The 14,990-nt window shown below is 44.8% G+C and overlaps 3 protein-coding genes across 3 annotated transcripts; all 3 read right to left on the bottom strand.

The window, feature by feature from the left end:
- Positions 1–262: 262 nt before the first annotated feature.
- On the bottom strand, positions 263–1,931 carry LOC133902181 (uncharacterized). Its single transcript, XM_062343778.1, has 2 exons — positions 952–1,931; positions 263–818 (listed from the first exon to the last, which is right to left on the bottom strand). Exons 1-2 carry the CDS (start codon positions 1,915–1,917, stop codon positions 423–425), a joined length of 1,362 nt encoding a protein of 453 aa, XP_062199762.1. The 5' UTR covers positions 1,918–1,931; the 3' UTR covers positions 263–422.
- A 4,774-nt stretch (positions 1,932–6,705) lies between these two features.
- LOC133902114 (uncharacterized) lies at positions 6,706–8,615 on the bottom strand. Its single transcript, XM_062343697.1, has 2 exons — positions 7,516–8,615; positions 6,706–7,417 (listed from the first exon to the last, which is right to left on the bottom strand). Exons 1-2 carry the CDS (start codon positions 8,464–8,466, stop codon positions 7,022–7,024), a joined length of 1,347 nt encoding a protein of 448 aa, XP_062199681.1. The 5' UTR covers positions 8,467–8,615; the 3' UTR covers positions 6,706–7,021.
- A 1,252-nt stretch (positions 8,616–9,867) lies between these two features.
- Positions 9,868–13,281, bottom strand: LOC133901673 (serine/threonine-protein kinase PEPKR2-like). The gene is made up of 3 exons (XM_062343109.1): positions 12,261–13,281; positions 10,574–10,870; positions 9,868–10,491 (listed from the first exon to the last, which is right to left on the bottom strand). Exons 1-3 carry the CDS (start codon positions 13,009–13,011, stop codon positions 10,178–10,180), a joined length of 1,362 nt encoding a protein of 453 aa, XP_062199093.1. The 5' UTR covers positions 13,012–13,281; the 3' UTR covers positions 9,868–10,177.
- Between the last annotated feature and the right edge of the window lie 1,709 nt (positions 13,282–14,990).

Below are 14,990 nucleotides of genomic sequence, written 5' to 3'. Positions count from 1 at the left end.
GTCCCTCATAATTTTTGCCATTCTAAACCGTTGTCAAGGACACAGGTGGTTCTACATGTCAATGAGGAATGGTGGCAATTCATGAAACCACCAATACCCAAGACTTGCAAATTATTAAATATCATGGCGCAAATGGTTTGGTTTTGTTTAAATTCAGTTTTTAGGTTGATCGGTAGCTCTAGGAGATTTGCATCAGATCGATGAAGGTAGTAATCAAGTCAGGTCAAAATCATACAAATTGTTAACCATATATGGTCACTCATCTTATATTCTCTTATTTGTTCTGTTACATTGCAACAATATCTTCATTTGCGGCGTAGTTTCAAATCAATTTAGTCAGATCGAAAAATATATGAAACTGTTCCACAGAACAATATTAACAGGCCGGACGTCTGCTTGATCACAACATGCAACGCAGCCAGCTAGCTGCAGTTGCAGGTCGCTGCTTGTCGCCGCCGCTCTTCCGCCGAGACCTCGCCGGCATTACGCATCTTACGCTCCTTGGCCGCGGGGAAGACTCTCGCCGCCCACTGCGAGAAGTAGGTCTCGTTGTGCCCGATCTGCCGGTTCTTGTAGCAGCTGAGGATGTCCGGGGAGCGGGGGCAGGGCTCGCCGTTGGGGTCCCACCACGAGCCCTCGTGCTGCATCCCCGCCCGGTCCGCCATCCACCGGTACACGAACTGGCCGCCCCCCGCCCTCTGCCTCCACCCCATGGGGTAGAACTCCATGATGCTGCTGCTCCTATCCATGAACAGCAAGTTCGTCATCTGCGCCCCGTGCGCTGAGATCAGCACGTCCGTCGCGCTCAGCAACCTCACCTGCCAAGAAAAGAGGGGAAAAAACTGTATTTAAGTCGCACGCACACTTGGTCTCTTGCACACTCAGCAACCTCAACCATGCATGCATGCATGCATGCATGGATGCACGCAGTTGCACGGGACTGGGGCTGACCTGGTCACAGAACGTCATGCTGTCCGAGTGCGCGGTGGCGACCGTGCACCCGCCCAAGCGCGCGCACTCCTTCTGGAACACGCGCGTGACGGCCGCCTCGTCCTTGAACGCCCTCCCGCCCGAGCGGAAAAGAAGCGTGACGCGCAGGGCCGACGTGCTGGCACCGCCTCCGGCTTTCGACACGTCCACGCCGCAGTAAGCCCTGGCCTTGCACCTCATGAAGTCGAACGCCCCGAGCAGCCGCTCCCTGCTCAGGCCTTCCAGGTTCCTCCTGAACACCACCGCCTCCTCGAAGCACACCGGTCCGGGCGTGTCAAACGTCTCGACGGTCATGTTCACGCCCGTCGCAGCCTCGGCCAGCGTCGTCAGCCACCCGCTCATCCCCATCCTCACCTCGCCGTGGTGGAACAGCGCCCATCTCGACGGCCGCGCCCTGCAACCGCTCCTGGCGTACCACGACGCGAACGGGACGAGCGCCGTGAGCCCGTGCCAAATGTTGCTGTGGTCGTAGGCTGTCTCGGACACGAACGCGAGCCCGGGCCGGAGCGCAGCGCCGTTGGGGAGCGCGTCGCGCCACGCGAGCGCGTAGGCGTTCTCGGTGCCGTCGTGGTGGGAAGGCGCCGCCAAGCAGAGGATCCGGCCGTAGGACGCCGCGGAAGGGAAGAACAGGTTCTTGGCCTCGCCCTCCGGCTCGGAGACGTCGTCGAGGGTGCTGATGAACCATGTTTGGGAGCGCTCGCGCGTGTCCTTGAGCGGGAGGAAGGTGGCCGACGCGCGGAGGCGGCCGATGAAGTCGTCGACGGCAGCAGGCTGACTAACGATTCGGGAAATCGAGGAGAAGAGGCCGAGGGTTTGGAACTGGAGGTAGACGATGACAGCGAGCAGGAGAGGAGGGAGGAGGCTGAGCGCGCACCTGAGATGGCTCACGTTAGTGGTGGTCTTCTTCTTCATGGCGAGCTGTTTCATGGTGTGTGGGCGAGAGGGTTTGCACACAACGACGCTCATGCATGGATCGATGAATATGTACTGATGTGCAGATCGAGGAGATCACCCGTTGACCTACCAGCTGCTATCCTGTACGCACCAGCTGTTGAGATGTACTACTAGTAACGACAAGGCACAACATGCATTTTTGGGTGCTTCCAACCGCAAAAAATGGACAAGTTGGTCTTGATATCTGTGCGGTCATGCTATAAAATGCTTGCAAAATACGGATTCGAAATTACGAAAACGAGTGCTGCCTAATCAGGCGATATCAAACTCAAAACGAGTGCTGCCTAATCAGGCGATATCAAACTCAAAACGAGTGCTGCGTAATCCTCCGTTCACAAAGTCCACTGCAACCTTGCATATCAACCCTACGTTTACAGGGGAGAATGGGGTAAATTTCCTTCGAGGACAAGTGTTTGACTCGGCTAGATGGGATGAAAATATGAAATAATACTGTCAGTGTTCTAATTAAGCCTGCAGTATTTTTTACTCCTATCTGCTTTTGCATGCTGTAAGCTAAAGGCGACGCTCTAATTCGAATTTTTTTAGACAAATTTAAACCCATTTGGATTATGTTAGTATCCAAATTGGCACCTAAGTCAGTGGACTAAGATCTGCAACTACTATATAGAGTGAGTCCACCTGCAGATAGTAGCACTATCAAGTTAAGTACACATTCAGAGTGCTTCGCTATATCATCCATCAGAACAATATGAACATCGAGAGTATATATCAAACATGTACCGGAGATGCTCTTAGCCCAGCAATAAGGCTCGGTGGAGCCTTGCCTGTTGCCATGGGTTCGAATCCCGGCGTTTGCATGCGGAGGTGCTGCCCCTTTGTGGCGCGTCCTTGTTTCTGGTGGGCATCGCTCACCCCTCGAGGCGTCTCAGCTCTCTGAAACTGAGGGTGTGGATCTCATTCGTGAAGAAAAAAATATGTACCAGAGAGATAGAAATGAAGGTGCCATGTATGGCCAATCATGGAGCATGCCGATCGAATAATCATCCCACTAGACTATTGGAAGAGATAAGAAATGACACATAAAGGCGGATCGCACAAAAAATAATCATCAACACTAACCGAATAGCTCACGCAATTGAACAGCTAGAATTAGAGTATTCGCGTTTGTTTATTCAATTCTACTTTCTATGATGACTAAAGGTGAGATTACAATCCTAATTCTATATAAAAGATATGCATGGCTGTACACTATGCAACTGTAACAGGTCTAATTAATACATAGGGTTATACTATAGCATAAAATAGGTATAAGTCGTTCTGTTTTTAGAATTTTATTTTTCTCTGTGCTTATTCTAATTCAAGGACCACTGAAATTCCTTTGTTTTGTTATTTTCTATTTCAAGATTTTTCTAGGTGCTCAATGACCCATGCATTTTCATAACTAGCAGGGTGACCCTCGCTAATAGCGTGACTAGTCTCACTGTAATATTCTGTCAGATAATATTTGATTAAAAATTAGTCTCTTTAATTTTTTATGAGGTTATTGTTATTTAGTTACAAAACACATAAAATTAGAATAAGAAATAAAAATTATGTTATACATACATACATACATACATACATACATACATAGATATATATATATACATATATATATATATACATATATATATATATATACATATATATATATATACATATATATATATATACATATATATATATATATATATATATATATATATATATATTGGTTTGATTCGTATACATTTTGATCAAGTGTTAAAATTATATGTCAGGTGTAGGCAGCCTAAGTAAAATAAAAATAGATTTGCCTTACCTACGTGATGTGCCTTACCTGCTGTCTGCTTGATGTGATGACCTTGAGAAATACGGTGTTTCTTAATCTATTATCTTAGTAAGATTTTTGACTTTTTATTTTATTTTTATTATGAATTTTAGTTATTGATTAATTGTGTTTTACATGGACTCTTTGTTTATATATTTGATTTTTATAAGACTATATTTGATATGAATCCTTATTTTTTCTATTCTAACCTCAATTTTAATTATTAATTATTATATTTTATTTGTACTCTTATTTAGATATTTTGCTTCCCAATCTGTATGAAATCAAAATGCTAATTTTTCATAATTTTTAATTCCGAATTTAAGTATTTATTAATCATATTTGATATGAACTCTTTAGTTTCTAAATTTTACTATTTATTAATCGTATTTGATATGTGTTATTTGGTTTAATCTAGATGTTAGATGCTTATAACAATACATGGTCTAGATTCTTTTCATTTTTCTGATTAATGTGGTAATTTTGTAACATTGATAGCGAACATGGTGACTCCTTTTCCCTTCAAATAATAATATAGTAGATAGACTAGTGTTTCATACATTTTTTATTATCGAGAATCACAAGATTTATTTATGTTTTTTTAAAGAATGGCTATAGTGTTTTTATTTTGAACTTAAGGGTTTTTTTTTAGCTGTGCGTGGCTACACAAGTGCACACCTTTCATAGGATTTCTATATCGTGTAACTGGTTTCATATGCTTTCTCTATTTTTAATTGATTTTCCCCTAATGTTTCTACTCACATTACTCCTGCATTAAAGTCTACATGGCATAATCCATATCTTGTTTGCTTATATTTTTAGCTCCAAACTATGATATCAGTAGACCAAACTTTTGGGCCCTTATATAAATTGGCTAATTAAAATTAGTTAGTCAGTTGTCACCATAAGTTTAATGTTGCTAAATTTCCCCGATTCGAGTATTTACGTCCTTATTGGGCCATGGTTAAGTTGATAGTTGCTAAATATACCTTGTTCGACAGTGTGCGTCCTAGTAATTAAGTCGACTCAAGTCTATTCATATGGATTTTGTTTGTTTATATTTTATAATTAACTCAAATGATCCCATGATCCCAGTAGACCACCATTTCGGGCTCTTACAAAGTAACCCGGTCCGGGTTTATTTTTATAAAACAACGTGAAATAATTTATAATTAAACTTGGACTTCTCTTAAACTGATTCAAAATTCATAACGTATATCATCAAGTCGAGACATATCCAAGTTTGCCCTCCTTTATTGCTTGCTTTGTTGGGAGCAAATTGGTTCAAACAGATTGTTAATCGGATTTCTAATTAAAAAGCTATGCTCTATCACATAATCATTGAAAGCAGATGGTATATCACAGATGATTTTTTAGACATATCACGGATTAAATATCCTCAGACGGTTGCTAAGACAGACATGTCTGTAACAAGTCAGTCATCTAGGTGTGAATGAAATCACAGACGGTTTTTAGAAAAATTCATCTGGAATGTTGTTACAGACAGTTTTCTGTAAGATTTGCATATGTCTATTTAGTAGACATAGATGGATTTTATAAATATCTATCTGTATTTAAAGACCCGTGAATATTTTCAAATTTGATTGTCCGTCTCCTCTTTCTCTTTTGATTTCCAACACACACAAACCGCTCATCTTCCCAATCTCTTTTGGCTTCTCACACACACAATTCCTTGTCTCCTCTCAATATAAAGTGATGATGAGTGTTCTTAATCCTCACTCGTCATATCTAAGTGTTTTATTGCACTGAGGAGCGAGGAGTGTTATATGTCCCCACTCACCATCAATGTCGGAGAAGCGAGATCTCGGTGGGGACCAAATCTCTTTCATTGCACCGAGGTGAGTATCATATAGTTTCATTCGCAGTTTAGTTAGAGTTTGTTAGGTTTTCATTGCTTCAATCTGTGCAATGACACAAACTTGTTTTTGTCGTAAATTTGTAATGACACAATTCACGATAATCAGGAGATGGCAAGATAGGGTTATCCTCATGATAGCTTTGACGGTGCGGATGCTTCGCATTGACTTCGGCCTGGTGGAATTCATCTTCTTCGCTGTTGTGAAGGCTCCCTCCATCTACCATGTGTATGCTGTCAACCGTGTTTTCCATTCTATTCTACCAGATGGAAATTTTTCTATTATTGTTCATCAGAATAGAGATATTTTTGTCAACTGTAAGACATGCTTGAATGTCTATTTATTGTTGAACCATGACTAACAATTTGGCAACGACACACTCTGGTTCTGGCTAATGCATAAGATAGTCAAGGTGCAGCCAGATCTGAATGACTACAAACTCCTATTGAAGATGATATTTTGGATTGACATTGTGCTGAATCGTAGGAGGATGAGATGATGATGCCATCTCATCTTTTTGAAAGACGGCATCGATTGACCCAAGTTTGTCCATCACTTTTTGTCTTTGTGGAAGACGGCGTCGTCATGATGTCAATCATTTCATTCTTTTGTAATACGGTGTCGATCGACCAATAATGTATAGTTAGCTAGTTTTATGTGTTCTGAATAATGTGTGATTTGCATTTGTGTGATGCTCTTAACCTTTGTGACATATATGTAAATGCATGTGTTTTATATTCTGAATAATGTATGATCCATATTATGAATAATATGTGATCGATGTTTTAAATAATATGTTAATGTATTTAATTTGAGAATCATAAAGTATGTATTTGTGTTATTCTTTTCCAGACAAGAAGCAAATTTGCATATACGGGAAAGGGAGACACATATGATTTTAAAAAAATATGTTTGTGACAATTATCATAGACGAGTTTAAACAAACACCGTATGTGACTCTTAGTAAGCACGGATAGATTTAAACAAATCCTATATGTGACTCTTACTATGCACATACGGTTATTTATAAAATCCGTTTGTTTATAAGTGTATTACAGATAGTTTTAAAACCGTCTGTAACAAACTTGATATCACATACATTTTTAAAGAGATAGAACATATAACTATCTATGATAAAATTTAAAATCTATCTATAAATACACGTTCTAAGGTAGCATCATTTGAAATTGTACGCTATCAATTTGAGGACCTAGTCTAGTACATTTGAGGATTAGACCCAACTAATGGGGTGACTCATGGTGTTACCATATACTCGGTAACTTATGCATATGTTCAAAGAAATCATGTAAGGAAAGAAAATGACGTGTGTCATAAACTACACGAGGTTCTCTAGCTTGACCAGAGCAAGGAGCGCAACTAAATGCAAATACTAAATGCATTTGCAGATCGTCGCTTGTCGCCGCCGCTCTTCCGCCAACGCCTCGCCGGCACTGCCCTTCTTGCGATCCTTGGCCGCGGCGAAGACTCTGGCCGCCCACTGCGCGAAGTAGGTCTCGTTGTGCCCGATCTTCCTGTCCTTCCAACAGTCGAGGATGTCGGGGTTGTTGGGGCACGGTTCGCCGTCGGGTTCCCACCACGAGCCCTCGTGCCGCATCCCGGTCCAGCTCGTCATCCAGCGGTACACGTACTGCCCGCCCCCCGCTCTCTGCTTCCACCCCAGAGGGTAGAACTCCATGACGCTGCTGTTCCTTTCCATGAACAGCATGTTCGTCATCTGCGCCCCGTGCGCCGAGATCAGCACGTCCGTCGCGCTCAGCAGCTTCACCTACCATGACAGCAGACAGACAGAAAAATTTCGAGATCTGCTTGCGAACCTTCGTGCCATGCACGCACACACGCTTTTGCACGGGACTGGGGGCAGACCTGTTCACAGAACGTCAAGTTTTTCACGTGCGCGGCGGCGACGGCGCACCCCGCCACGCGCGCGCACTCCTTCTCGAACACGCGCGTGACGGCCGCCTCGTCCTTGAACGCCCGCGCCCCCGTGCGGAACAGAAGCGTGACGCGCAAGGCCGACGGGTCAGCGCTTCCAGCTTCCCGCACGTCCACGCCGCAGTAAGCCCGGGCCTTGCACCGCATGAAGTCGGCCGCTCGGAGCATCCGCTCACTGTTCATGCCTGCTACGTTCGCCCTGAACACCACCGCTTCCTCGAAGCACACAGTGCTGGGCCGGTCAAACGTTTCGATGACCACCTCCACGCCCGTCGTCGCCTCGACCAGCGTCGCCAGCCACCTGCTCATCTCCGTCCTCACCTCGCCCTGGTGGAACAGCGCCCACCTCGCCGGCCGCGCCCTGCACCCGCTCCTCTCGTGCCACGACGCGAACGGGACGATCGACGTCAGCCCATGCCAGATGTTGCTGTGGTCGTAGGCCGTCTCGGACACGAAAGTGAGCCCGGGCAGTAAAGCCACGCCGTGGGGGAGCGCGTCGCGCCACGCGAGTGCGTAGGCGTTCTTGGCGCCGTCGTGCCGTGAAGGCGCAGCCAGGCAGAGGAGGCGGCCGGAGGACTTCTCGGACGGGAAGACCAGGTTCCTGGCCTCGCCCACCGGCTCGGCAGTGGCGTTGAGGGTGCTGATGAACCATGTTTCGGCGCCCTGGCGCGTGTCCTTGAGCGGGAGGAAGGTGGCCGACGCCCGCAGGCGGTCGACGTGGTCGTCGACGGTGGCGGCAGGCTGACTGGCGCACCGGCAGACGGGGGAGAAGAGGCTGAACTGTGTTTGGAAGTGGATGCAGAAGAAGACAGCGAGCAGGAGAGGAGGGAGGAGGCAGAGCGCAGTCTTGAGATGGCTCAGGTTGGTGGTCTTCTTCGTCATGGTTAGCTGTTCTAGAGTGTTTGGGCGAGAGAGTTTTCACTTCACGCATGGATGAATATGTACCGTGTCCTAAAGAGGTTTCGGTATACTAACGCTACGACCTACGGTGCCTCCAGCCGCAAAATATGGAAACCAGTTGACCATGATATCTGTGCACTCATCGTATAAAATGCAGTCATCCCCGGCACTAGAGATTCCGCATCGGTAATCTGAAATACTCCCTCCAATTCAAAAAATATGACGCGGTTTAACTTAGCACGGTCTTCAAAACTGAATTTTGACTTTTAATTTCGCTTATCATATATTGATAGCAATAAAATCATATTCATAGTAAAATACTTCCAAATACGAATCCAACGATATCATATTTATATCTCAAAGCCTCCATATTCTTAGACTAATCGTTTGTCAAAGATTTAAAAGCTTGAATCTAGAAATGCGTGGGTGCCTTGTAGAAAGAAACGGAGAGAGTACGAAACTTGAGTTGGTTTACCTTAAGTCAGACTGGGCTATCTATGGTACCCGCTATGATATGAAGTAGAAACAAAGCAAAACGCAGCACTATGATACGGCAGTAGATCCAAGCTGAGCCATATACATCCGTTACCCTTTGAGTTGGATATTAAGTAGTTACGTAGCATTGTCTCTCTCTTAGCACTTTCTACTTTATCCCTTAGCACATTTTTACAGGTGCTAAGATAATTTAAAATAATTATTTTGTTATTAAAAAGATGTTAGCAAACTTCGCTCCGGTGCTATGCATTCCGACCTTAGCACATGTGGCTACATCCTTAACGCAAGTGCTAATTCATTTTTCTCTCCTTTGGTTTCTCCTTGGCACTCATTTTTCTCTCCTTTGGTTTCTCCTTAGCACCGCAAGATGTACATGCTCTAATGCATTTTTTTCTAAGACGACACCATCTACTACTGCCTCAAGCACACTATTGGTCTATTTCGAACTCAAAACAAATCGAATTTGCATGTTAATCTTCCGTCTACAGCAGTAGTCCGCTGCAGCATCTGTCCTACCTACGTCTACAGGGGAGAATCGGAAAATTATAATCGGAAACAAGTGGTCTTTCAGTATTGCACGGAGTACCCATTTGCTGTTGCTTGCCGCGAGCTAAAGGCGACGCTTCAGTTAAAAAAATAAATAAAAATAGAATGGGTCAACACAGTAGCAGTGGTCATCAGGTTGAGTACAGTACAGATAGTATTATAGTGACAGATAGTTCAGTTGACGGAACGTCAATTGTACTTCTCTATACCTTCGTTCTGGCTACCTATTACTATCTAACAACTGAAGAGAAATTAAGGTGCATTGGGTGGCCAATGATAAAGCATGCCAAGAAATCATCACGCTAAACATTTGCAAGAGATAAGTAATGACACATGAAGGCAGATCGCACACAACAGGAATATAAACATTACTTGAAATAGTCACCACTAGTCACGACATAAATTAGCAACCCAGGCAGCTACGGGGATCATGCTATGTACAGAATTTACAGCAACTACTACTGTCGGGTTTATCAGCATCACCGAAGAAAACCCTACACCATATCAAACGCTTGTTTGCTTTGATGAAAACTCGAGCTATTATCCTCAGCTCCGAGACACCAACAAATCAGTTGGGCCATCGTAAATCAGGCCAACCTTCAGGTGAGAAAAATGGACACCATTCCAATCTGGAGCTGTACACTGGGTCAGGTCAGAACGCCGTACACAGGTTACTCTTCAAGTTTGAAGAGCATTCCTGCTGAATGGTAATGGCAGGGCTACACAGCCGACTCCTCTTTGGCTCTGATATCCTAACACGAGTTATCGCTGCGGTCAGTGCGTCAACTATACCACATTCGTCCTGATCCTCTGACCTTTGGCTTGATGAATCTGAAGATGATGAATCACATTCTGACCTAATTCTGTCCCATGGAATTCTGGGTGCTACAATCTTGTTAGTGATACACAAATTAGCAGCTACAGCCTTCAGGGGACATTCCGTGTAAAACAAGACCCATGGGTGACCTGAAATAAGCATCAATAACTAAAGGCATTCTCAACATAGAAAGTAATGCTAGATGAGAAAATCTTTTAAGTTTGAACTCACTAAGAACTTCATCAGCGGTAATTCTAGAGGAGACATCTCTATTCAACATTTGGCCAATAAGATCCCGTCCAAGACCTGATATTGATTCCCATGGACCACTGTTGAAATCAAGTTCAACTGTCTTTATAGCCTCAAAGACAGCATCCAGAGAACCTCCTTGAAATGGAAGTGAACCAAGCAATAGTACATGAAGTAGCACACCAGCACCCCATATATCTACTTTCTCAGAATAGCTTCCTGAAAGAACTTCAGGTGCCACATATGCTGGGCTCCCAGCAACGCCAGACAATTTCTGACCTGTTCAATGATGCACCAAACATTAGATAGTGTACAACATGTATAGACAGAATAATGTCTAACGCAAAAACACAGATTCTACTACCACGATCACAAAAACATGGATGTAAAACACATGAATGACACACTAATGCCCACCTGCTACCAGTTCATGACTCCAAAAGCACAGCAGATAATATCAGTATGCATCACTGCACCAACTTAAACAGGATAGCGAGCAACCTAAACATCAATACTTGGCAACTAAACAAGGACTAGACAGAAGATGGAGCTGATATCTTGAAGTAACATTGAGCTAATCTCATTTGTTCGTCACATAATCAGACCAAGTGACCCAAGCTAACAAAGTCCACTTATGCTCTTAGCACATTGGGGCGTCAATATATTATTTAGACTACCGGAGCAAGTGGCCCAAGAGAGCAAAGTCCACTTAACCTCTTACTCAATTTGAGTGCATATACAATCAATACCATGAGCAGTCACAACATGAAACAATCTAAAATACTCAGGAAGCTATGTCGACAGTCAAACCATTATCTTGTGCATCGATGTAAGTTCTTAAATTTGAAATTCCATGCAAAGAAACAAAAACTCAGTATGAGGAATCACCTAGCACCAGGTTTCCATTCTCTTATCATACCTAGCAAAAGGAGATGACACGCAAATGAACACTTGCTATGAACTCATGACTCCAAAAACACAGCTTGCACTCATTTCTCTGATCAAGTATTTCCAAAGAGCATTTCTTCTTATGGAGTAATGGGATGCCACACAAAACATCATAACAATTGTCAGTTCCAACTCAGAAGTGACACAAAACAGATCAGACACCGACTGTCACCAACTTAAGGAGGACTCCAGAGATAAGAGAGATCATAGCTTGAAGTAAGGTTGAGTTAGCCTCATTTGCTTATTACACGACCAAGCCAGGAAGACCTGAACTAGCATGGCTCACTTAAGTTCTAGACCATAAGACTACGAATTAGTTGACTCCCAACTCATTTACATCACATAGGCTGATACTCAAGACCACATATATGGGCAACCTGCAAAAATGCTAGCAGTCATGGTAAAACATGGATGCGTTTGTATAGCTGGAATTCTGGAAAATTAAGACCTAGGCACCCAACAATTAATCCGAGTAACATGGAAACAATGCTGAAATATTAGACGCAGTGCAGCTATGCACAGCCATAAATTTTAATCTCAGTAACACCACACTATTATTTAAAGATGACAGAACCGCCTATGATTGACCTTCTACTACTTTTAAATTCCTATTTCTCACTAAATTGTTGGAATTTGGTGTAAACACGATGTATTTTCAAGAAACCCATCTTATCTCCTTGATCTTCCAACTAAACGCTAGAAATATTGCATGAACGTTTACCATTAGTAACCCGTGCAGCGAGTCCGAAGTCGGCCAGCTTCACCTTCCCGGCCTTGGTGAGCAAAATATTCTCCGGCTTAATGTCCCTGTGCACAACGCCCATCTCGTGGCAGTACTTGAGCACGGCCATGAGATCCTTGATCACAATGGCGGCGCGCTGCTCGGAGAACTTCCCCTCCCTGGCGACCTCGTCGAGCAGCCTCCCCCCGCCGCAGAGCTCCATGACGAGGTAAAACTTGTCGGCGTCCTCGAAGACGGTCTTGAGCGTGACGACGCCGGGGTGGCCCGAGAGGTGCTGCATGATCTCCACCTCGCGGTGGACCGTCTCCTCGCCGTTCTTGGGCAGCGCCTTGCAGGCGAACTCCTCGCCGCCGGCCTTGGCGCGGCAGATCCGGACGGAGCCGAACTTGCCCTGGCCGATCTCGCCGCCGAGCTCGTACTCGCTCTCGAGCCGCTTCTTCCTCCCCATCCGCGTGGCCGACTCGATGCAGCCCAGCTTCCGCTTCAGTCCGCGCCCGGGGCTGTCCGGCGCCGCCCGCCCGCTCGCGGGGGGCGCCGTCATCACCACGCCGCCTCGGGCGGAGGAGGCGTCGCCAACGGCATCGCCGCCCGCGGAGGGCGGCCTCTTCTTCTCGGGGCGTTGCTTGGGCTCCCGGCAGGTGCGCTTGCGGGCAGCGGGCGCGTCGTGGAGGGATCCGGCCAGGGAGCACGCGCCACGCGCGCCCTTGCGCTTCCGCGGCAGCGACTCCATGCGCGGGGATCAGAACCCTAGGCGGCGGCGTGCTTGCGCCTCTTGCGGGTCATGTGGGTGTGCGGAACTGCGGATGCTGGCTGGATCGAGAAGGTTGGTGGTGCGAGATGGGATTGGGAACGAGGGGAGGGGCTCGAGGAGGGGAGGAAAAGGGAGGTTGAGGAGGAGGAGGACGGTGAACGCAAGTGACGTGGGGCTGGCTCTCTTGGACTCGTGTCGCGGGCGTCGTCGTCGGATCGGGGTGGGGAGCACGGGATAAGAAGACACGGCTCTCTCTCTCTCTCTCTCTCTCTCTGTAGAAGGGGCGCCGCGTGCGCTTGCAGCGTACGGGCGGCGTGATGGTGTCGGACGGGCGATCTGCTGCGGGGAAATCACGCGACGCGACGGTTCCTGCCCTCGCCGTTGCCGTTGGGGCGCGGGACGGGTTTCCTGGGCAATTTCGTGTGCGCAGGCCTGGATTTTCCAGTGGTGGCGTGTGCCCGGAATGGGGCTGGGTTTCTTGGCCGGCGGACTCTAGTATGGCAGAGCGTTGCTGGTGAACCTTTTATGTTCGAGGAGTAATTTCTCGGACTACGTCTCACGGGCGGTGCGTGGTGCGCATACAGGCACGGCGTTGGTGAGGCCTCGTATTTATTATCGCATGGCAAAAGTCGTGGATACGGATTCCTGACGTCAATGTTACAGTGACTTCGTTGATAATGTAGGGCTTCAGTCTTATATATTAACGTCGACGCGTGATGTCAAGGGATCCTCGTTCATACGTCTCAACATGCGACCGTCATAGTGTACTGTTGTTTGTTTCAATGACTTGCCCTTGTGTGTTTATTTAGAGATTATGACTAATGTGTATATTTTGTAGGAAATTAAAAAACTAAGTTTACAATGATTATATAGGTATTTTTGGTGCTTTATAGAATTCTATTGTGCAATCAAAGTATATTTGCATTCAGATTAAGGATCTTTTATTCCTAAGTATCACAAGGTGATGAAATACATTTAGAGTGGTTATATATTTCTTTTTTTTATCTTTTGACCGTACTATAAAGAGAATAAAAAACTAAGTTCACAATGATCATATGAGTATTCTTGGTACTTTATGAAATTCTATTGGATGATCATATTTTGCATCAAGATTTAGGATTTTCTAGTCCTAAGTGTCACAAGGTGATGAATGACACTTAGAGTAGTTATATGTTCTATTTTTTGTCTTTTGACCGTACTATAAAGAGGGCTAAATGTTCTATTTTGATCTAGTTGAGTCTAAACTTAGCTGGATGCACATTTGTGAAATTCTAGCACTAGGTAGCTCAAAGAAGCCCGTGTGTAAGAATTCAAGAAGTTAGAGCTCAAAGTTGATTAAATTAGATGAGACTCAGAAAAATTGGATGAGACTCAGAAAAATTGTTCTTAAAAAGTGACAATCGCTAGCAAGCACTTGAGTCTTAGTGGCTCAAGGAGGAGCGATATCCTTGTGTAGATGCTCCAACAAGTATTAGGGGAGAGTACCAACTCTTCAATACATTGAGAAAAAAATTGGTGACTTTCTTTCCTACTTATTTACTTTACCGTAATTTACTTAAAGTATTTACTTTTTATGCAAGTTTCAATTCCGCATTTAGTTTTGAATTTTTTGCTTGCATATTTGTTTGATTCGTTCTAGCTTGCTTGCTCGAGTAATTGATTTTTCTTCATCTAGGTTAAGGTTGCTATTTGTTCTAGGAATTGATAGAAGTTAAAATTTTATAAGATTATTTCAATTGGTATCAGAGCCTCGTGCTCTTTATAGACTTAAAATCGTAGAGCAATGACCCTAGGGAATGATGATAGCGTGCCAAAATTCAAGAAAAAAAACTTTGCCTATTGGAAGGTTGAGAGGAACCGTCCAAATAGAATTCTAATTAATCAACAGGATGACCATTATTCATAATTGCAACTTTAATGATTAACCAGAATACTATCCTGGTAGTCCCGACACGTGT

The sequence above is a fragment of the Phragmites australis genome, chromosome 20 (assembly GCF_958298935.1).
Source record: "Phragmites australis chromosome 20, lpPhrAust1.1, whole genome shotgun sequence".
NCBI classification, from domain to species: Eukaryota; Viridiplantae; Streptophyta; class Magnoliopsida; order Poales; family Poaceae; genus Phragmites; species Phragmites australis.
Note: the sequence above shows the minus strand (reverse complement) of the source record. Positions and strands in the feature narration are given on the sequence as shown.